At 27.9% G+C, this 24,580-nt stretch overlaps 1 protein-coding gene and 1 long non-coding RNA gene across 5 annotated transcripts; one reads left to right on the forward strand and one right to left on the reverse strand.

The window, feature by feature from the left end:
* The first annotated feature begins 900 nt into the window (after positions 1–900).
* LOC126907091 (F-box/LRR-repeat protein 7-like) lies at positions 901–23,413 on the forward strand. 4 transcript variants are annotated; one of them, XM_050688132.1, is made up of 6 exons: positions 904–1,171; positions 9,314–9,422; positions 11,290–11,564; positions 17,904–18,647; positions 21,036–21,215; positions 22,222–23,413. In XM_050688132.1, exons 4-6 carry the CDS (start codon positions 17,924–17,926, stop codon positions 22,755–22,757), a joined length of 1,440 nt encoding a protein of 479 aa, XP_050544089.1. In that variant the 5' UTR covers positions 904–1,171; positions 9,314–9,422; positions 11,290–11,564; positions 17,904–17,923; the 3' UTR covers positions 22,758–23,413. The 4 variants fall into 4 exon arrangements, with proteins under 4 accessions (XP_050544090.1, XP_050544089.1, XP_050544087.1 ...); XM_050688130.1 differs by lacking the exon at positions 11,290–11,564; XM_050688133.1 differs by lacking the exons at positions 11,290–11,564; positions 21,036–21,215 and having other exon boundaries at positions 901–1,171.
* On the reverse strand, positions 1,824–4,340 carry LOC126907101 (uncharacterized). Its single transcript, XR_007704421.1, has 3 exons — positions 4,179–4,340; positions 2,631–3,057; positions 1,824–2,491 (listed from the first exon to the last, which is right to left on the reverse strand). It is a non-coding gene; the product is annotated as an uncharacterized LOC126907101 (long non-coding RNA).
* Positions 23,414–24,580: the final 1,167 nt, after the last annotated feature.

A 24,580-nucleotide genomic window follows, 5' to 3' on the forward strand; every position in this document is an offset into this window, starting at 1 on the left:
TATTTGAGTGCTTTTTTTTATGTTTTATAGTGCTTTTTTTGATGATTTTAATTGCTATAAGTCCCGAACCCTGTATATAACTAACAGTTGGGACTCTAGGATTGCTCCTAAATGCAACCCGTAATTACGTTACTGCAATGTAGTATATCGTTCTTCATATAAATATGCAAGTCATTTTCATACAATTTGACTTGAACTTGATAGAAATGCTAAAAACATAGTATAAACACAACGTTACTCTTATTTAAGTAGTATTTGTTTCTTCATTTTTAAGTGGTCAAATATTTTTTAGGTCTATCTTTTATCTCGTATAATAATATAATATATAATATAATTTTCTTAGTCATATTCAATATTATTGAATATGATTAAGAAAATAACTGGTCGATAACAGCAAATTATTAATATTTTTAAATATTTACTAAGACGAAGTGTGGGTTTTGTTATTTTTATCATTACACATCACTCTGCCACACTACTTCTCCCACAAACGTACAAAAATATTCATAACTACTAAACTACTGATTAAAAAGTTATTTTCTTTGATCATTTTTTATTATATAAACTAGTTAAATATGTATGTTACTGTTTGAAAAAATTAATTTAATCCTTATGAGGGATAGGAAATAAACCTAAAAAATATTTGGCCACTTAAAAGTTGAGAAATAAATACTTTTAAATAATAAAAAAAAATCCCCAGATCATTATATTAAAAGAAATCTAGTGGTCATTGATAAATCAATATTTTTTTATATTTTCACAGTCTTGTCTGACGGGATTTTATAATCTTGTTTATTGTCACACTGTTACGTTCGTTGGCTCTCCCCTTCTTTAATTTTTCCCTAGTAGAAGAGTCTGCATCAGAAATCGGCAGATGCTATGCAGTATATTATATCTTGTCATATGTATAGTATTAGTCGTATAATTGAAACTGGCAGTCCATTAGTTAATCATTCGACCTAGTGTGTGTTCGTAAATTGTTCGCATTTTTAAGTCGTGTGTTAAAATTTTAACATTAAATAATATAAAAGTGATTTATACTAATAGTTTTATTTTAACTTTCTTTGTTTAATTGTGGTCTGTGCGTGTTTATTTGTTTATTATCAACATCTAATAGAAAATTATAAATGAAAAATATATTTTTCAACATTGTGAATAATAATAATAACAGGTACACTCTTTTAAATACTAGTTAATATATAATTCTTGATCAAATTAGGTTATTTTATATGTTTTATTAATAGCTTAATTTTTAATGACTATAGCAAATTGTCAAAAAACTATATAATAATATATATATATATTTTTAATTATTATTATTTTGTAAATAAATTTGTAATTACTTTGAATTTGAAAATTTATATTTTCTGATGGAAGCATTAAAAAAACCTTGTATAGTACGGACACGGCAAAGAGGGGACTACTATTGACTGAAATCTGTCTGTGATTAAAATCACTATCATAAAACGCTTCGATACGATTGTGCTTAAAGTATATTTGGTTAATCTAATCTTCATTAGTTAATTATAATTTCTCTACGAATTAAAAAAGTGAGGTCTAGACCTCCCTTTTAATATTTTTTTATATTGATACTTAAATCTGCAAAATTCCTCCATATTATTTAAAATAGGGGTACTAATCCTTCTCTTTTCTACTTAACTATAGTATTTGACTTCTATGATTTATTAAGTATTTGATCTATATGCACTAATAATTTAAAAAATAAAATTGAAGTATAAACATTTAACAATACGAAAAACAATGATTTTTATTTACTTAAAACTTTGCATAGATACATACATTTTTTTCAAATAGTTGTAGGAGTATAAAATTGAAAATATTAAAAATAGTTTTGTACAGTTGGAATCCAGTGTTGTAAAGATGATGTATTTCTATAGATTTATATTGATTAATATCTGTCAGTTATTAAAATCACTATCATTAAACGCTTCGATGTGTATTATGTGTAATTTAAAAAAAAAAACAGTACATGGGGTCACACCACAATATGGACTTGGCGTAATTAAGACAAATATTGATTATATTTGAATGTGTTTAAAACCATTATCATAAAAAACGCTTCGATGCAAATCTGTAAATAGTATTTTTTAAATAGTAATTTTTGGAAAGAATTGTTGGATTGAATGTGTTAAAGCTTAAATTGGTTGTTGTGATATTTGAAATGTTTACAGATGTATCCATGTTTTCATTTCTTTTTTCTTTTTATTTGTTTGATCTTCGTATTCGTGTGAACTTTATCTTGCAGTTTTTTAATTATTTGTGTTAATCTTATTTGTGTGTTGTTCAAGCTCCATATTCAGTTTCTTCTTTAATTTCGTTTAGTTTTCGTTGATATTGACCAATTTCCTTCTGATGCATTTCATTTCATTTCATAATAGCTTTTGGCTAGCTATTTCTAAAAAATTTTTGCGCTTTCCGTGTCTTCAAGACATAATTTGAATTCTAAATGCCTTCTTGCCCGTTATATGCACTATAATTATTTAAATAAAAATTAAAAAATTAATTTTAAATTTTAATATTAATTTTTTTATTCATATTAATTTGGAGACTTTGTTATTTTTCTCATTATATGTTTTTAATGACTAGCAATAAAAAATATATTTGTTTACCTGAAATAATGTCTATTGTAAATCCGTGACCCGTAGTTGCTGCGCTATTTTGCGGTTCTATTTATGGATACGATATTCACCAGTGTTATAATTTGCTAGGCCTTTCTTAAGTGCGATATTTTAGTTGATACTCCTGTCTTCCTATAGTAATCTACACTGCTCTCTATATTAAAATTTGAAGGCGTAGTGGTTTTAAGAAATTCCAAGCTGATTTCAAAAATTAACTAAAATTATGTTATATTAAAAGAAATGAAGTATGGCGTATGAATTCACTTATACGACTTCCATTAACATTCTCATTATTCGTATTCCAAAGGTCATCTAATGACAACTATTGCCCTTTTTCTTACTCTTTGAACAACCCCTAAGTAAACTCTGATATGTATCTCAAATACATATTATTATTCAGGATTCCTCTAGAAAAGTTCTGAAAGTGTACAAGTGAGTCAAATTGAGTGTATAAATAATATTTTCAGAAATACCACTATAAAATGTATAGATGGGTTAAGCATATTCAGTTAATTAATCATAAATTCTGAAAATATGGTACTTTTTTTATTTATATTTAATATTATAAGTTTTTTCTAGAGAGATGTATTTTTGGGTCCGTTTTAGTTTTTGTATTGTCTATAAAATAATATTATAGTAGTGTTGTGAACATAGTTCATGTAGTTAAATATTTTATGCTGGTTGTAGGCTCCCCGTTGGGTTTTGGGCCGATAAAATTCCGCCGCTGCGTGAATACACATCAATATTCTATATTATTTGAATTTAAAGGACGTCCCTGGGATTTTGAATAATTCTAGTTGGAGTTCTTAAAAACAACAAAGCATATGTATATTATATGAAGCCCGAAAATATGTCTCTAAATTTATGATAAATTAAGTCATGAATGATTTTGTAATAGTTTATTATCTGTAATGGTGTTATTATAAGAATACTATAAAAACATTTTTCAATAAATTACTATTAATTTTAAGTATGTATTATAGAAGCTAATATAATCATATCATAAATTTTAATTCATATTAATTAACACAATTTATGCTGAAACTGAAATAACTTCAATATAAACTACTTTTAAATAAAAAGAACTGTACTTTACATTCGTTTAAGTCTCCTCACTACTAAACAATGAAATAGTATTCAATCTCATCGGGCATTTAAAATATAAAAAAATAAAACCGAAATTTGAATAAAAAATTATTTATGTTTATTGATAAACATAAATATCTCATTAATGATATGTCGATAGTTTCAAAATAGTTTTATAAAAAACGTCGTTTTCAAAGATGATGGTGGGTTCTTGAACTAATTATTAAGTCGATATCTAATTTATAAATACATATTCACCTAATTTGTTTTTGATATTTTATTTATACTAAAAAAATCATTTCTTAGTTAAAAATTGTCTTCTAACAATCTAAGATAAGAGTAAGAAAATGTAATCCAACATGTATTTATATTTTAATTGCCTGAAGCTTCTTATGTCGTGATTGGATCACATAGAGGTCTACATAGCTTCATACAGTAAAAAGATATACATACCATGTATGCGCATAAAATAATTCATCATCATTCTAACATTCACTAGTGAACGCACGCACACTACATGTAGCCGTAGGCAGCCCGTCAATTTTACCTGTGGAATGCCACTGCACCTAAACAACATTTTCGCCTGTCTATTTCTCCTTTCCTTTCATATATAAAATCCACTCGCGTCTCCCCGTCTACTTATTTTTAACAATACTATAATTATCATGTTTATATTTCCAACATATGTTTTATTAGATTAAAACGTTTTTATATATTTTTGTCTACAAAATATAATATAATATACCATTTGAAATTATTATTAAAATAAAAAACCCAGCACAGGGGGGTCGCGGCAAAGTGGTGACGTGGTATAGTTGGATCAAGTATAATAATATCTGACAGTGATTAAAATCACTATAAAAAAAAAACGCTTCGATATAAATCTTTAGATAGTGTTTAATTTCATAAAATTGGTGGATTATTCCAAAAGCTACATAATCTGCTATTTCCTGATTAAGATAAAGTATATCGAATGAAAAAGGGATATAAATGTTATTTCTCATAAAAAAAATTGTGTTAATCCATACACTTTTTAATAAGTTATAGCATTTTAAAGTTAAAAATGTAAAATATAAAATCGAGAATTTTCACACAAAAATAGCATTCGGTAGCAATTTTCACCGTGAAGACAAAATGAAGTCCGAAATTTTTTTTTCCATAATAAATTATATTACATTATCTTTAATTTAAGATATATTTAAAAGTGTCAGAGTGTCCGGAACACTTTAAAAAGTTAATTTTTTGTGAAAAGTTGTTATTTTGAATACCCCCCTGTGGGCAGGTAAAGGATTAAATTTATAAAAAAAATACACCAAATGATAGGTAAAGACATTATGCATCTATAAAAAATTTTTTTATTGATTTGTTCATTTTTGAAAAAGTTTTAAGTAAAAAAAAAATTGAAAAAATTTCGAAAATTAACGATTTTTAAATTTGTAATTTTTTTGAACATTTTCCCCATTTACGAGGAATGAGGGAAATTATTTCCATTTTTGAGGGTAATATCTTTGACTAGATATGATTTGTGATCTTTTGACGTATCGTTGAAAGAAATCGGTTTGGTGAGAGCTGAGAAAAAGTGGTAATAGACATAAAAAAAAAAAAGTACATCATAGTAAAACCAATACCTTCTCAGCTTCGCATCGAAGCTAAAAAAATTGATAATTTTTTAAACAGTGTATACAAACTTATTTGTACATTAAATAAGTATGAAACACAAAAATATTATTGTCAGATAAATTCGTTAAAATATTAAATAATAAAAAATATATCATTAAATACCAGTTATAATTTAATTATTTATTGATGTTTATGACAGATCGGTTTATATATATGGTAACCCAGTTAAAAATCTTTTAATAATAGATAATAAAAACAAATACATTTATTTGAAAGTGGTACCAATAAAAAAAGTAACAAAAAATAATTATTTATACGTTGGGCGATATATGATAAATGAATCACTTAATTAATCAAAACATAAAAATAATATTAATCATTTTTTTATTTGCTTCTTTTAGTTCAATGTTTGTCTCAATTTGTCAATCATAAAGTTTTTTTTATTCATTCTTTATAACTTATAAGGGTTTTGACTTAAATTTCTTAAATGGCAACGCATAAAAATTACTAGCTTATTTAATATATAATGACTTAATTAAGAAAATTACTGGTTGATAACAATTTTTGGATTAGTATTTTGGAAGTTATTGACACATTATTATCTGTATTAGAGGAAGAGTACGGTCGAGAAATTAGTTATAAAAATATCAGTACCCACTTTTCACCTTCAGTCATAATTTAAAATTGTTTTTTATTAATTAAGTGCTTTATGATAAATGAATCATCCCTGTATACATATAAAAATTATATACGCACAATAAGTCTTCCCAAGCTATTTCGTTACGTCCAGATCTCACTCGTACAGTTTTACCAGCTTCGTGATAGGGCATGCCTCCACAATGAGCGTGATATACTGTACCTCACCTTATTTACAAAGTGGTGAGTCTGTCTTGCCCATTTGTGAAATAAGTACCCTACCCTGTCCGGTTTTAATGCTATGGAATGTAGTCCATTGGGCTCTTTTAAAATCCCAGCTAGGATCTTTTATGAGATATTCAATAATCAGGTATTGGTTACGAGTATCTGTTAGATTCCATCTTCTTTTCCATAAACACTGTGTAGTCTCATCGTTTGCTTCTGTGAACCATATGGAGTCTCTGGACCACAAACGTAGTGATTTTAGCGTAATTTTAATTGTAAATTTAGTTGGCTGTTAATTTTTTTTTTAGTAGGGACTAGTCTTCTTAGATCTGGAGAAGCTATATAAAATGGGTAACCATTCTATTTGAGTTGATTTAATAATAACTGGTTTGAAGCGCATAGTATGGTACAATTGTATATCAACATTCCTACAATGAGCACTTATAATCTACACAAATGCACAATATTCAGTGACGATAAACACCAAAATGAGCTCTGTAATTATTAGAACACTTGTGTGTTAACCCCAGCTAGTACCGTCTAATTTAACCATAACGTCGTTATATTGTGTCTTCAGTTTATTTTTGACATCTTCAAAATATTTATTATATGTTACAGTTCTATAAAACTTCATCCCTAAGTATCTAAGTATCAGAAGTGATATTTTGTGTAGTTCTCTGTTTGTCTATTATTGAGATGGATTGCTAACGACATACTTAAGTTTAGTGTTAATTGTAATTTCCGGAAAAATGTTTGTGCTTTTATTAGATCATTCAACGTATGCTCTAATGCTACGAATATCTTAGCTCGTGCTGCTATCGCCACGTCATCCGCAAATTTTCTCAAAACCGTATCGGTGATATCAGTCATGTACGCATTAAAAAGAATTGGAGACAATGTAGATTTTTGAAATAGTCCATTCTAGAGAAATTTGTGCCCGCTTACCTTCCCATTAAGAAATGCACGGAATTTTCTGTTTGATAGTAAATTTTCTAGAAGTCTAATTGTCGTTATGCACTATAATATTTTTGTCAGTTTTAATAGTAACCTTTTCTTGTAGACGGTATCATACATAGATAATAAGTCAAGAAAGACTGCGCTAGATTTCTCCTAATGTTAGAAACCATTTACTAGTGCAAGAGTTTGATCATAACAATTTCTGTTTTTCTTATCCAGCTTCGTCTGTTGGTAGGGATATTCCCATTAATGATGGTAAGTGAGCTAAGATACGAAAAGTTTGTACATTGTTGACAAGGCCAGTAGTTTTTAGGGTTGATAGCTTTTTTATTTGGTGTGAGAATATAGCTATCACTTTCATTTCATGTCATAATTTTGGGGGAATATTCTCGTGTACTATTTTATTATATTGCAATCCTACTGTGCTCCAAGGATTTTAAGAAAGCCTGGCAGGAAGTTATCTCTTCCAGCTGCTTTTCTGTTTTTTAGTGTTTTTGGAGAGTTATAGACCTCTTTATCAGTGAAGTCTGACATAAGTACCAACTTTTCTTTACATTACCTTAACTCCTCTACAAGCTCTTTAATTACTTCCATTTTTTTAAATTTTTTGTGGTTTGATATAAAATGTTTTGAAAATAATGTTCGCGATATCATTGCTACAACACATCCAATTTTAGGGCTGTGCAGCGCCAAGCTTTCTCAGAAGAGACCAGCTTATCTTTCTAGAATGTGTATAGTCCATTCCTTTCATCGCAGTTATACATCTGTTTCTTCTCTCTTAGTCCAGTAGTGACATTGATCGATTTGCTGTTACCTTCTTTCCATTTTGATCACATTTATGTAATATTGAGTTACCTCTTTGCTTCAACATAGTATATAATACTGTCTATGTCATCTGGATATCGCCAAGGTAGCTTTTTTAACATTTTACAAATCGGGGGTAATTTTGTAATCCAACTAACTACTGACTTTTGATGGCTTTTGGGAAGTAATCTTAAAGATTAGTCATCCTCGTCTCTTGATATAAAACAAATATCGAGTGAGGTAGTTATCCCCCACTTATCTGATTCGAAAGTACCACTCTGCTTATTATTATAGACCAAATGTAGACCGAAGTGCGTAGCCCAACTAGAGAGTATCGCTTCATCCTAGTTCTCGCTTAAGTAACTTCATTCGATAAAAGTCACTCATATAAATTGCGGAACTTTGTTTGAATGGGAGTACTGAGTTAGATCACCTTTTTGGTAAAATATTGTATACGTTATATAATATATTGTTTTTCACAAATAAGCCAAACGTTGGCTTATTGTTTTTCACAAATAAGCCAAACGTTGGCTTTCCAACATTGGGATTTACATGTTTTTAACGTTTTAAAAATGATAATGTTAAAACCTAGTACCCTCAAGCGGATTATCTCGTTACTTGGCACGTGAGACTCTTGAAGTGCCATTATATCTGCATCCTTAAACATTTTGCCTATGTTTAAAACTAGAAAGTTGTTTTGTAATAGTAATCAATTTCTACAATATCCATCTCAGCAGAATTACTACTTGATAATACAACTGGGTGACATTTTATTTGTCCATTTAAAAAATCAATGAACTAATTTTATTGTGATTTGTATTAAAACTTAAGTAAGTGAATTATTTACTAAGTGCTTGTTTCAAAAAAGACAGGAAAACCTATACTACTTGAGAAAATAGGATTGAACTTTAATACTTGGCGCACTGAGATATGATCTATTCCTGACCGAACTATATAGACTGTTTTATGATATGCTATAAAATGAAGAAATCTTCAAATCAATTAGGTTATAAACTAAGTATAAAAACTACCAGCTGATATAAATATCGTTCAGATTGTTTGTAGAAATATTCTCTACATTCTAAATAACTTACAAATTAGCTGGTATCTTGTTAAAACTTAATACTTAAAGAATATGATAATTTGTGACCCTTTAAGGAGTCCTGAAATAATTATTTAAGGTCTTCAACATAAAATTAATATTACTGCTTTAGAATATAAGTCCAACCGTGTATTAAATATCTAAGTACGTATCTTGTAAAGGTCATCACCAAATATGCAGTGCCCAAATAATTTAATAGATTAAGTAAAACATTATTTTTGCCTAAATATTTAATTTTTTTTAGGGTCGAAAAGTTTTTTTATGCTTCAATTCTTCACTAAAAATAAATTTAAATCGATATTATGTTCTGTGGGGCAATATGAATAATTAAACAAATGTCTAACGTTTATCAGGTAATTAGTTCTTATATTAATAATTAAACTAATAGATGTCTTTCAATAACTTATACGTTATTTTATTTTTGTGTGTATACAATACGTAATGCAAATAAAACCGACTGCCATTATAGAGTTGAAAATATTAGTATAGTGTCCATTTATCCTAGACATACTAATAAACTGTAAATTTCATTTATTATACACAATAAAGTACATAATACTTATGTTTTGTAATGAATTTCATAAACTAAATTTGAGTTAAGTTATTAAGTCTAAGAGTAAGTTTAGAAAATTAGATTTTGTACTTTAATTAAAAAAATTAAGTTTTCTGTTTTTAAAGTAAAAACAGAACATTTATTTTACTATAAACTTGTTTCTTGAACTGAAGTATTGGTGCAGTAAAACACATTTTTTATACTGTATAAGAATATTGTTGAATGATAAGATAAGTTAAATCATTAGGTCACTAGGCCAAAAATCCTTTATTTTAAATTAATAATATTGTTTTATTTGATTATAATAAAGAAACCAAAATAACAGTTAGCCTATTGCGCCATTGTATCTTATTCTGACTCTGAGGTTTCACAAACAACACTTCTTTGAGTACATATTTTTGCTATTTTCAAAAATTGAGAAGAAATAATTGATTAACATTCGTATATGGTAACTTTCAAATTGCATTTTTTGTACTGAAGTTTTCCGATGGATTTTCACAAAAATCATACCAAAAGAAAACTTGATGTCTTAAATGTATCTTAATAAAATATCAATGTTTTTAAAAAAGTCATAATATTTTTAAAATGCAAAAAAAAATTTTTTAAATATGCCATATTTTGTCGTAATTTGTAAGATACTATTTTCAATTTATAAAATTGAGTTTTTCCGATTTTTGACGTAGATAGATTAAACTAGATTAGAAAAAGTTCTTTTGTTGTATTATTAATTAAAATCAGTTCAATGAAAGCTGAGAAATTTAATGAACAGGCATAAAAAAAATACATTATGGAAAAACCTTCTCAGCATCAAAGCTAAAATATACGATATTCATTCCTCCCATTGTATAACACACGTATATAACTGTACTATAAATGTACTAAAATATCTCTCAAGTTGTATTTTGCATTTACTTGTTTCAACTTGAATCTCATTTATTGTATTTAAATTTCTTTTATCGGTGATATTGAAAAAAAAATAATAATAATAATATTAGTATATTTTAAATAAATATAGTCTCCAGTTTTGTACAAATTATATTGTAACATCAAGTATAAGATCACTGTAAAGTCGCAGTTAAAGCGTATTGTTTATAAAATAGGTTTTGTTTTAAAAAAATAAGAAACTCGTTAAAATATGTCCTCCACTTTTCATTATGAATATAATTCTTACGGATTTGTCGTTTTAGCCAGTCTTAATTCTATAATCAAATACGACAAAACGCATTTTATTATTTTTATCATTATGATTAAGTATCCATTTTTTATATTTTTCTTTAAAAGTTTCTATAGATTGATTTTTTAAAAGAATAAAACTAACTTTTTAACTATATTTTTTGATGTATATTTATGAGATAAATGAAGCCTATTGAATAATGTTTTTTAACAAATTAAAAAAATATCTTCTGTCCTTTAACGCTGCTTACGACGTTAAATGACTAATATTAAAGTTTCTTGGACTTTTCCTGGTAAAACTAACAAATGAAGAATGATTTGATTTCTAAAAAATATTTTTTGTTGTATTCCACTTTTAGATCAGTTTGTCGTTTTAAAGTAACTCGGAATAACAAATTAAAACTCGTTTGACTACTATTTTTAACATGTGTTTGTGCATAAGTAATATTTATTAGTATTATTATTATTTTTTATTATGAAAAACTTCTTTTTAGAATTTTTTAAGTCAGTATGATTAATCAACGATGGGTGGTGTACGTCTTGAACGATATAATGCCCCGCTGAGTCACCGTTTACTCAACGACGAAGGACTCGTTATATGTCAAATAAATTTCAAAACGAACACCGGCGTATCATAAATATACTTTTGAATAATTGGTTCACTTCATGGTTGTTATTGCGATCTTCCGGTTTAAATTACGATTAGACTCATTTGAAATTTCTATAAAGAACAATTGAGAACTATGTTAAAAGACGTAAAAAACACGAGGTAATCTTTGTATTGAAGCACGTAAGTTTAGGGGTAAGATAATGATGTAATATTTTGTTTTTAAAGAAGGATCTATCGGATTAGTCTCGGACATGTCATCCCTAGCATCCATCACAAAGGTTTAACCAACCGTGTACTGTGACTTCAAGATATACTCATAAAATATTAAGTATTTCAATAAAAGAATTATGTTATTGGAATGTTAGGTTTTATTCTCACATTTTTTTCATGTTTTCATAGGTACAACGACTAATTTTATGCATTCAGTTGTTTTGTTTTAGAATTAATTTAACGAACACGTATAATAAATTAACTGCCATAATGTGGCGCTGTTTAAAAAAATTAAATTTTAATTAAAAACATTTTAATTGAAAATGTGATAATATTGAAGACACAATATTAGTGGTTGATGTAAAGTTTTTTTTTACAAAGACGTCCTTATAGATTTATTTTATAAGGGGGTTTTGAACACATTAATCCTTCTCAAAACCGACATTTTGGTATTCAATTTATTTACTCTCTTCGTTCCTTTTACCAAAATATGCTAAGTTTTCTTTGCACATTGCATCCATAGATCTAGTAGAGGGAGTTTGAAAGGGTATAGCCACTCTAAAAATTGTATTGTAATTACGTCTATTTCAAAGTAGATTTTTTTGAAGTACACTGATCTAATATTTATGAATATTTTATTTAAAAAAATTTATTCAAATCAGAATAATAATAATCAGTGGATTTTATTAAAAATAAATTTAATTCACAGTTAAAATAGCACCTTTTTTGCTTCTATGGGAAGCTGAGAAGGTATTAATTTTACTATGATGTGTTTTTTTGTGTCTGTCGCCACTTTTTCTTAGCCCTCGTCAAACCGATTTTTTTTAACCATGCGTCGAATGATTACAATTCATTTTTAATTGAAAGCATTGCTCTTAAAAATTTGAAAAAAAATTCTTCCTTTCCTGTTAATGGAGAAAATCCCCAAAAAAATTACAACTTTTAAAATTGATAAATTTTGACATTTTTTCCTATTAAAACTGCAATAACTTTTTGAAAAATAAACGTACCAAAATATATTTTTTTTAAAATAGAAACATTAAATATTTTCTTTCATTTCACTTCATTTTTTTTTTTTGTTGTGACTCGTACCTACTCACGGGGAGGATTTAAAATAGCAACTTTTTCAACTTAACTTTTGAAAATACTCCTGAAATACTGCGTTGTTTAAACATATGTTAAATTAAAGCTTATGTTACGTACTATTAGTTAAAAAAAAAAATTTGTTCCGTCGACCTATCTTCTATGTGCAAATGGCAGTCAAAGTTGAACAAAAAATAAGATGTAATTTTGCTTTTGATATAATCCTCCAATTTCTTAAATTAATTTAAAATTAAACACTATCTACAGATTTTCATCAAAGCGTTTCTTACGATAGTGATTTTAAGCAGTATCAGATATCTCTATACTAATCCCAACTAATTTTTTTTATGTGGGTAAATAGGAACAAAAATGATGATCATTTAGGTTAAAAATCGTAACTTTATTTACTCAAAAACCAGTGGTTTTTATTATTGTGAAACTACTTGTAGGAAAAGTGAATAAACCATAATTACGTTTTTCATTGTGTATAATATTATTTAAAAACTAGTTAATTGCTCTACAGTAGCACTTACCTCTGAGTTTTTGAGATCACTTTGTAAAAATCCAATCTCTTTCAGTTTTACATTAATTACATTGAACAAAAATATATTCATCCATTAATTTGCTATCAGTCAGACTTTTTCCATCGCTAATGTATGCTTTCAATGACAGCAGTAAAAAAAATACCCTAACTGATTTTTAGTTAAAAACCAGTTTTTAAATATTTTATAAACGAATTTTTATTCATAACGATCGCTGTTACTAATGTGCAACGAATATTTACTAATGGTAAATTAAATTTTTTAATGTAACCAACACATCTTTTCTTGGACCACTAAAAAATCATACATAGTAATTTTTACTAAGCTACATAGTTTCTTAAGAAGAAAAAAATATATGAGAATTAAAAATTTATAGATTATCTCTTGAAGTGATGTATTTAATATTTTTTTTTATGTGAGTAGTTTCAGATAACTGTCAAAAAGTAGAGAGTAGTGATGTAGATACCTCTCCATTCGCCATCACTATGATATTTATGTCAATGGAGGGTAAAAACCTCGTTAAATACTCCATTGTTCACTTGTTAAAAATATATTCAATTTTTTTGTTACGTAATATGATAACATGACGTTCGACATGCTAGTAAAAAGATTTTTTAACTCATATTTGAATTGTTAATTAATAATTTTGTAGCCGTACAAACTTGTAATCTGCAAAATAATTATTATATTCAAAACTTGAACTTTAAGTCTTAATGTACCGTATATTATTATCATCTATTTGTTTATTATTAGTATAGAGAAAAAAAAACATATTATTTCTAAATACGCTATAAAATTGTAGAATTTTAGGAATCTGTCGGTTTTTTACAGTATTCTTAAGAAATATAGTTTTTTATAATGAATCTGTATATAGAAATTGAATTTTACTATACAAACCATATTGTAAATCTATATAGAAAGCAGAAGTTTTATTTGTGAAACCGCTAGTGATTTATTAAGAAGCCAGTTCACCCACCTAACTATATATTTTACTATTATTTTAGAATGTTTTTTATGAGAAGCAATTTAATTATATAAGCATGAAAATAAAAACATTTTATAAGATGAAATGAGTATTGCCTTCGACGTTAAAATGTTAATAGTATCTGAGTAGAACTTCAGATAAAATAGTAAAATTATTTTATTTTATTTCCAGTTAAAAAATAAATGAGCTATCAAGCAATTGAGTATAATAAATATGTGTTTTAGTAATTTATACTTAACCTATAAAATAAAATTCTTATAAAATCCGGTTTTTACAAATATGTATATGTTGTGTAAATTAGCAAATATTATTCATTAATGTCTTTTTAGGAAAAAACCTATTGCCAAATTATTGTAATCTCTTGATTATCATAAAATAATATTATTTCAATTATTTCATAGTCTCTTTTTACAGCACGCCGACTACATAATTTAATATTATATAATTATATGATACTTATGTGTGTTTATCAGCTTTAAACTTTGGCATAGATAATTAAGGATTTAAATAATATTGAAAATATTTATGGGGTCTATAACTTAATTCGTGCGGTTTTTTTTTTCAAAATTTGAATATTTATTTAAGAAAATCATGTACAATAGGGTTATTCAAAATATTGCCTATCCGAAGTTATAACTTTTTCCCATCTTACTGGCAATTTGTGGATTCCATCCCAAAAGAACTGCGCCGGCTTGGCAGCCAAGAATGAATCAAGCCAATTTTCGATATCTTTGGTGAAATGTTTTCCAGAAAGGGCATTCTGCATCGATCGGAATAAATGGTAGTCAGAATTGACAATATCTGGGCTATAAGGCGGGCAAAACTTTCCAGCCACTGTTTTCTAAATAGTTTTTAATCGGTCTTACAACATGAGGCCGAGCGTTGTCATGATGGAAAATTATTGATTATTGAATTATTCTTGTGTCTGGTCGCATATTCCGGGCGTTTTTTGTCAATTGCTCTCTTCAAGCAAATCATTTGTGTTCGGTAGAGGTCCCCTGTGATCGTCTGGCTCGATTTCAACAGCTCATAATACAGCACGCCCTTCTGATCCCACCATATACAAAGGATTACCTTAGCGCCATGGATATTTGACTTTGCCGTTGATTTGGTTGGTTGGCCAGGTTTCACATATGACTTTTTGCGCTTGGGGTTGTTGTAATAGATCCATTTTTCAACACCAGTCACAATACGATGCAAAAACGACTTCCTTTTGTAATGATCAAGCAGTATTTCTGATATACAAAATCATTTTTCGACGTCTCTTGGTTTCAATTCATATGGCACCCAATTACCTTGCTTTTGAATGTATCTAGTTGCTTTTAAACGTTTTGAAATTGCTGCTTGAGTGACTACCAAAGATTCTGCGAGCATTTTTTGTGTTTGATAACAATCTTCATCGAGTAATGCTTCCAGTTCTCCATCTTCAAACTTTTTTGGCTACCCAGGACGTTCTTCATCTTCCAAGTCAAAATCACCACTTTTAAATCGTGTAAACCAACTTTTGGCACATTCGCTCAGCTAGAGCATGTTCACCATAAACTTCCACCAAAATACGATGACTTTCGGCAGCAGTTTTTTTCATATTAAAGTAATGAAGAAGAACTCCCCGCAAAATCACTTTTTCAGGCACAAATTTCGACATATTTGAGTGAAAAAAAATTTGAATGAATGACATATACTGATTAAGACGTATTATGACAGTAGCTTTTCAACGGAATATTGGAACGATGGAATAATAATCAAGTTACGCCATCTCTTAACAAACCGCATGAATTAAGTTATAGACTTCATTAAAAAAATTTCTATTAAAATTCATGAGACGTCAACTTATAGGTTTTGTATAACCAAATTATCCTAATTTTTTTGTGGTATAAAATTTTTAGTTATTATACAAATTAAATAAATTGATGAGCAATTTAGCGAAAAAATAAAACTTTTCTATTACATTATAGACTATTTGATATAAACTTCAATTTTGTTAATTTTCTAGAGTAAGTTCTGAAAGTATTCTTAGAAACATATTAAATTTCATTTTCATTTTTATAATATTTGGAAGAAAATTCAATATCTAAAAAGTTAATTTGAAGTTCATAGCGTCTCTTTTTATATATTTTTTTTCTAGTCTAAACATGATAATATATGAAAAAATTACTATCAGTAATTAAAAGGTCAGCGGCAACAGCATTCTATGTAGCAATTTGTAAAAATTAATATTACTCAAAAAAGTGATATGTAATGATTTATGGACTTCATTGTGGAACAACGTACTACAAAGCAATGTAATTCTCTTTATAAAATTGGAAAAAAATGTACATATTGCTACATAGTATGTTATTTTAGTATGTTAGGGCTGTGAATTATATGAATTTATAAATTTTGTTTGAGTCACTTAGAAGGGTCCCAAGTTTGGACAACTTTGTTGTAGGATTATATAGTAACGCCAAGTATTTTTCGTTTCATAGGGGAATTGACTTCCCTAATCACTCTCAAAACTATAACATCGGAAAAAAACAATACTAAGTTTTTAATTAAGTCAATTAATAAAAATTTGTACTGTCTGATATTGTGTTCGGCATAACTTGACAAAATTTAAAAAAGCATATAATTCACAGTCGTTGTAATTAACCTTGAAACAGTAAGTTCGAGCATAGAAAATAAATATTATTTTAAGATTTTTACAACAACAAAACGCGTTCGTTATACTAAAGTGATATTTGAACCTAACGAAAAATGGGTTTAGCCTTTGGGTATCAACATTCTTTATTTCTGCCCCCCTTACCACTCTCATTAGGTCGAATTCGAATTGCCTCTGGTAGCAAATATTTATATGATCCTATAAACACTCATGTGAAATCGATATTATACAGTTATCGTAGTCTCTGCGGACATAGATCTTGTAGTTCTTATAAGGGAAAAAGAATAGTTAAAAAATCTGTCGAAGCAGATTTCTAAATATTATATCTTTACTTCGTAACTTTTGTTTTACCAAATTATTTACTAAAGAAACAGTCTAAAACTATTACATGAATCTGTTTGTTATGTGTACACCATTATAAGGTTCAGTATTGTACTGCATTGAAAATCAACTTAACCCTTATTTTTTTATGTTTATTGCGTTTAAATTTTATAAGGTCAGATAAAGGTATTATGAAATGGGATTTCATAATATTCTGGGTTTCAACAATTATTAACCTTACAAATTCTTTAAAAAATATTGATTCTTAGTTAATAGATATAGTAAAAATTTGCGAAAAACTTAAATCATTTCGGTTTCTATCCCTGGTTATACTACTTACTACTTGTTAGTTAAATTTAAACTTGTTGATTTTTTAAAAAATTATGTAATCCAAGTGTTGAATTGAATGCTATTTTTTTGGTTTATAATATTCTTGGACCAAACAAATAAATTATGTACCACAAAGAAATGATAATAAATCATTCTGCTCAGTCCAATATTGTTCAAAGAATCTTATAAGTTCGTATGATCTATATGTGTGTCAACTTATAATACATTATACGACATAATTCATGCAGTGAAGAGAACTGATTTTTAACTTAATAAACTTATCCTTTTACTCACCATACTACTTACGTGTTTTAAAAACTATAAACATAATAGCTGCAATTGTAATGACATGTTCTCCCACAGAATCTAAATTGATTCATGTTTTTCAGGTGGGAGTCGTTATCGAAGAATGACGTATGTGGGTCGTTTGTCACCAGTGACATGCCCGCTTTCCAAGTTGGGGCGTTCGTCTCCTGGGTCGTTAGAATTTACGCCGTCTGTTCGGAGCGGTTCATATCGTCCTTACACCGTATTAGAGGCTGAGACTAGTTTCACTTATAGTCCAACGACTTTGCGTTGTAGTTCGCCGTGCCTGGACCAAGGATATCATACGCTAGTAACAAGTGGTAATGACAATTGTGGAATAGTCGTCAGTACTGCCAGTTCGCTTTCGTTGCAACCAACAACAAAGCACAGACGGTCCCAAATTCGGACTACGAGTAGTTGTCACTTTGATAGACTTCGCGATGAGCTGGTTCTTAAAATCTTCTCATATCTTGGAAGTGCGGATCTCTGTTCATGCGCCGCTGTTTGTCATAGATGGGAAAATCTAGCGTGGGAGCCAGTCTTATGGAGAACGATAACGCTGACCGGCGAAAGCACCTGCGGTGATAAAGCAATCAGATGCGTGTTGCGCCGACTTTGTGGTCAGACTAGGACAGGCGCGTGCCCGCAAGTACAACGATTGTTCCTCAGCGATGGCACGAAAATTTCTGATAAAAGCTTAATTGCTTTAGCCCGAAGGTGTCCCGAACTCACGCATGTTCAATTGCATGCCAGTCCCAACATCACCAATGCTGCCATTTCTGAACTAGTCGCCCGCTGTCCCAACCTGCAACACTTAGATGTTACCGGTAAGTTACCATTGTTACTTATAGAGACAAAACATATAATAGACATAATACTCTTATTTTCTTCCTAAATTTAGTTTTAATTATACAAAAATTCTTTTGAAAAAAGTATATACTCATAAAAATGTACTAATTAATAATCATTTTCTAGATAAAATCCATGTAATATATCACAATTAATTATGAGGTTTATGTGTGTAAGGAATTTAGTTGTTTTTACCGGAGTTTTTAAAATTACGTATTAATTTAGTTGTTTAACATTTAAGTTAAGTTATAATTATAATAAATCATTTTTTGTGAGACGTGCAAAAAATTATAGGAGGGCGTGGTCATGATATCGCACAAGAATCGTTTCAATATTCTATTGAAAGCTGGTATTAGATTCAAAATTTTATTTTCCATTGAAATTCTAATATATAATTATAACTTTTGTAATTATATGTTTGCACTGTTGTATGCTTCGAAATTAAAGGTTATCGCCCACTTAAAACAAATCAAAATGTGAATAAAGAAAAACGAACCTACTCAATATCCCAATAAATTTTGTCATAAAATAATTTTCTCAACAGCAAAACTATCAATTTATTCATTAATTCGATTTATGTTAATGAATTATACTTTTCAAGAAACCTGGTTTTATTTATGGAGAAATTCACAACAGTTTTTCCTTTTTAAATTTTATTACTGAGTATCTTTTGAACAATTTTCTTTAAATAATTTGTGCTCCATATTTCAAAAAATGTAGTTAATTATCGAAAAATGATCAGAGTCTTAACCAGTGGTGTAGTCCTAAAAATGTTTATGGATATACGCCTATGTAATGAATAGAGAATAACGTGGGGGGCTCTGCCCCCCATACCCCCCATTGCACTTTATATTTTCTACATACAATATTTCACATTATCAACAGTGATATAGTCGTAATTTGATCAATAGATAAGTTAAAAACCTAAATGAGGAAACGTGGGGAATTTCACCCCCACACTACTTTTCAAAGGCCTTAACTATAACATAGTTTTGGGGGACGGAATACAAATATTGTGATGTTTTAACTGTATATGTATTTTCTAATTATTACATAATGCAACTAAAACTCCTAACCCTCCCAGTTGCTCCTTCCAACTTCCAAACTATTACTCGAATATTTTTACTGACACTTCTAAGTTCTTACATAAATTAAATTTCATAATCATACAATCGATAAATGTATTATTAGATACTGTTATATTTTTTATAAATAAACAATAAACTTTATGCAGTAATAAAATAATCTTACAATCATTGTTTTCAAATCGTTAAAACATAAATGAAATAAACGTGAATAGGTACATGTTAGTACTATCTTAATTCATTATAGGTAATATATTAAATACTAGATTGGTTGGTAAACGGTTTATTATGGAAAAATACAAATTACCAATTTCAACAGCTATAGGTTAACCCAATAACTTTCAGTTTCAACTTAGTATGTGCTATATCGTTAATTTCTGGTCGATGTTTTAAATTTTGTCAAATGTCAATAAAATTTTCGTGAAATGATAAACATTATCCTATTTATTTTATTGATATTTATTTATACACTTTGACAGTGTTTTGTTTTACATTTATATTCTATTTTTAAAATGATAATAGTCTCGTTCTTTAGTCTATACTCTTTAATTATTTTATAAATACGTATATGCACTAATAAGAAAACTAACAGTGGGTATACGCTCCACGATACCTCTGGTCTTAACACATATTTTTGGGCTATAACACCAGCAAAACTAATCCCAAAAAAACTCCAATTATAACAAATGACTAAATAAAAAAATCATTAAAACGCGTTTCGGGTCTCTTAAGAGCCCGAAATCCAATTGATTGATCCATCGATTTGTGGTGGCTCTGCATTTGAATTCGTGTCTATAAAATCTCATGGTGTATAATTAAAAAAATAAAATGTTCTTTTGCTGTTTTCACGGATCACACTACTTGTATTTTATATTATACAATGCTTGATTTTTTTAATTCAAGTCTTATATAGATGGTACTTATATACACTGCTCTCGCTGTCAAACGTAATACCTATAAAAATTTACTTGCTCGTGAGAGTGATACTTTTAAATAATATTTATTGTTATTATAATCAGTTGAGACATTTAACATGTACGAACTATTAATTTAATAATATTTCAACTGACTGACTGTTATATAAAATAACAATATTTATCGGACATTTAGGAGAATTAAATAGTATTTTTAGTTAAATTGTTGGACTGATAAGGTAAATTTGACATTTCTGTACCTACTTTATTGTGGTAGGCCGCAATAATATCATTAAAGGTTTTTAGTTGAATGAAAAAAACTACCTAAAGTTCTATGAATAATAAAGCATATGTAATTTATGTTAAGGCTGTGTCAAAGTATATACTATTGGAATACACAGTCGGCCTGAACCCTCTCTAAGACTGAGTCTGCAATACTTGGACCTAACCGATTGCCATCTCGTGGACGATGACAATTTATCTGTGATCGTCAGCAATTGTTCACAACTGGCCTATTTGTACCTAAGGAGGTGTACAAAAGTTACAGGTATTTTAATAATCTAAACATTTTCATTTTAGCAGTATTTTTTTATTAAATAAATAAAATGAGTTTCGTATAACACATTTTTGCATTGGGTCCGAAATATCTAGCGCTAACACTAACGTAAATTAGTATATTACAAATTGATATTCGGTTTCGTTTAATAATATATATATAAATATGTAAAAAATATATGTTAGAAAATTAAAAATACTTCGTTATATCGATAGGGCCAAGATCCATTTAATTTTTCGTTATATCGCAAGTCGACTAGTGAACAAAGTATATATTTTTTATCCATGATTTACAGTTAACATTTCTATATCGTCAATAGTAGACTAATACACATTTTAGGTCAAAAACTCAACTGTTAAGTCTAAAACTATATATTTGCTAATACTTAAAACGATTAGTAAAACTGAAAATCTGATATTTTACAATCTAAAATAATAATATTAAACTGACATCTTTACATTTTATACATTTATTAAAATCTACCTAAAATTTGAATGTCGCACAACTTTAATAAAAATATAAAGAACAATCTTTAACTCAGCTATCAGCATTTCATTTCTTGAGTTAAATGATTCAATAAAACATTTTAAATATATACTGTCATACTTTTACTATAAACTACTCAATTATTCAATTAAAAAAAAAAAATGAATTTTTGGTTTTTATTTTAAAAATTTTTTTATTTATGAATTATTTTTAATGTATTTTTTACTTAAAAATATGTATATTTAACTTGGTTTCATGTTAAAAAATAACTGGTTGATCACAGCTTTAAGAAGAAATCAATATTTTTACTTCTTTTAAAAGTTTATAAGTTGTGATCAACCAATAATTTTTTAAGTAGATTTTCCTATTGAAAATGCAGAATATACATGTTAAATTTATTATATATATTATACTTCTATGTTTCTTATACAAATGCTAATTAAATATCTATGATAACAATTATTTTTTTTTAATCAAACAAATTATTAATTTGTTTTTATTTATATTTCAGATGCGGGTATTAAATTTGTTCCAAGTTTCTGTTCGGCTCTCAAGGAGTTAAGTGTATCGGATTGTCATCAAGTCACTGATTTCGGCTTATACGAATTAGCCAAGTTGGGAGCTTTACTCCGCTACCTTTCAGTGGCCAAGTGTGATCAAGTGAGCGACGCTGGATTGAAGGTGATAGCACGTCGATGTTACAAGCTGAGGTATCTCAATGTTAGAGGTTGTGAAGCAGTTAGCGACGACGCCATCACAGTACTCGCTCGATCCTGTGCCCGACTTCGAGCTCTAGACATTGGCAAATGCGATGTTAGTGATGCTGGTCTCAGGGCGCTTGCTGAGAGTTGTCCTAACCTCAAGAAACTCAGTCTACGAAACTGTGATCTAGTAACAGACCGTGGAATTCAACTGATAGCGTATTACTGTCGTGGTTTACAGCAGCTTAATATTCAAGACTGTCAGATATCTTTGGATGGGTACAAGGCTGTTAAGAAATTCTGCAAACGTTGTATTATTGAACACACAAATCCAGGATTTTTTTAAACTGGTTGAATGTTGTGCCATCTTGAGTTTCATTTTTGCCATATGACATTCCTACCAGTGGCGATAAAAATTTTTTCTATAACACCACTTACAGATGCTGTTATAATAAGTCTATATTAATTATGTACAACATAAAAGACTGTCAATGTATATATCTTTATGCATATTTTCTTACAATAAACTAATCGTGACCCTATGTATTAATATAAAAAGATAATGTTACTAATTATTTAAAAATAAATAAATCGATAATTATCTTGTAATGAGTATAAATGTTGTAAATACTACGATATTTTGAATTGTCTATTAACACCGTTGTTTCAAGTTTGTTAAACTTAATTTTTATTTTAAAAATAAATTTTATGAATCCTATTGATTATTTTAGGTCAATTTTAATTGTTCTTTTTTTTAAATTATATAGTAATCTGTTATACAACTGAAATCATTCTAAGTCCAATTTATAGATAATAATAATTTTTTTTTTTTTTTTTGAGCCCCATTTTAAGTATAATAGGTTTTGAGTATTTTAAATTAATTTAACACTTAAATTAAGTACAGTTTTCATTTATAAATAATGTAGTTATTTAATTTTCAAAATTGTCATTATAAATATTAAATATGTACTCAAACATTTTGAATTACATTGTTAAAGCTGTTGTTGTGTTGTTTTTATATAACAATAACTAAGGTAGGTGCAAGTAATAAGACCTAACCAGCTAGATCTTATACAAAGCCTAATACCTTATTTTATTATTTGTACCTACTTTTGTATATATCTATAATTTAAATTATGCGTTAACTAAATTAAACTTAACTGTTTAAATAAAACAAGCAGGTATGTTCTCCACAATTGATCATTAACTTAAAATTATTTTATCATTTTAGATATTATCATTTGTAAGGACAACTTTTTTTATTGAACTTTACAGATTACTTCACTATACATACAGGTATCATACTAGGTTTTTACATCTTCGATAATTTTTGATTTAGCAAATTAAAGTCGTCCTTTTTAATTTTTTTTTATTATGAAAAATGTTGACTGGTCAATAACAACTTTCGATTAATTACTTATTGAATTACAAACATTTTAATACATAGATTATGTAGTATATGCTAAGTATACATTATAAATATATATCAGTCTTACTAGTCTGTAACCACTCTATGTGCTTATATCTCAACAAGTATTTATGTAATGAACCCATCAATATTTTTTGTAAGATAAAGGATTAAAAATAACTATTTGAAAATGTTTAAGTAAGTTATTAAAAAAAAAAATCATTGAAAAATAATTGCTGAATCAAAGGTTATAAAAAATATCAAAATTTGACCCCTATATAATACCTAGAATTTGTATTGAAGTTTTACTGTCTTTAGTTTTTAGAATTATTCAGGATTCTATTATATTAATTATACTGGTACTTCCTATTATAAACTTTAAAACTAGGAAAATAAATGATAAAGCGTGATATATTTTTTACTTCTTGATCTCTAAATGCTTAAGTATTTTTTAAGTCTATAACATTTTCTGTATAAGACTACCAACTTAATTTTTACTAACAAATATATTTTAATATCTTAAAAGTTAGAATATAATTACACTAAGAAAATAACTGGTTGATAACTACTTTTGAACCAGTATTTCTGAAGTTTTTAAATGCAGATTTGAGAAGAGGTGTGAACTATGATTTTTTATCATAATGTATCATTTTTCTGCACTTCACCTACAACCAAAGTAAAAATATCTGTAACCAAAATATTTGTCCAAAAGTTATTATCAACCAGTTATTTTCTAAAAATTGGATATAAAGAATATTTAA

This window comes from Daktulosphaira vitifoliae, unplaced genomic scaffold (genome assembly GCF_025091365.1).
Source record: "Daktulosphaira vitifoliae isolate Bord-2020 unplaced genomic scaffold, ASM2509136v1 Scaffold_5, whole genome shotgun sequence".
In the NCBI taxonomy this organism is placed as follows: Eukaryota; Metazoa; Arthropoda; class Insecta; order Hemiptera; family Phylloxeridae; genus Daktulosphaira; species Daktulosphaira vitifoliae.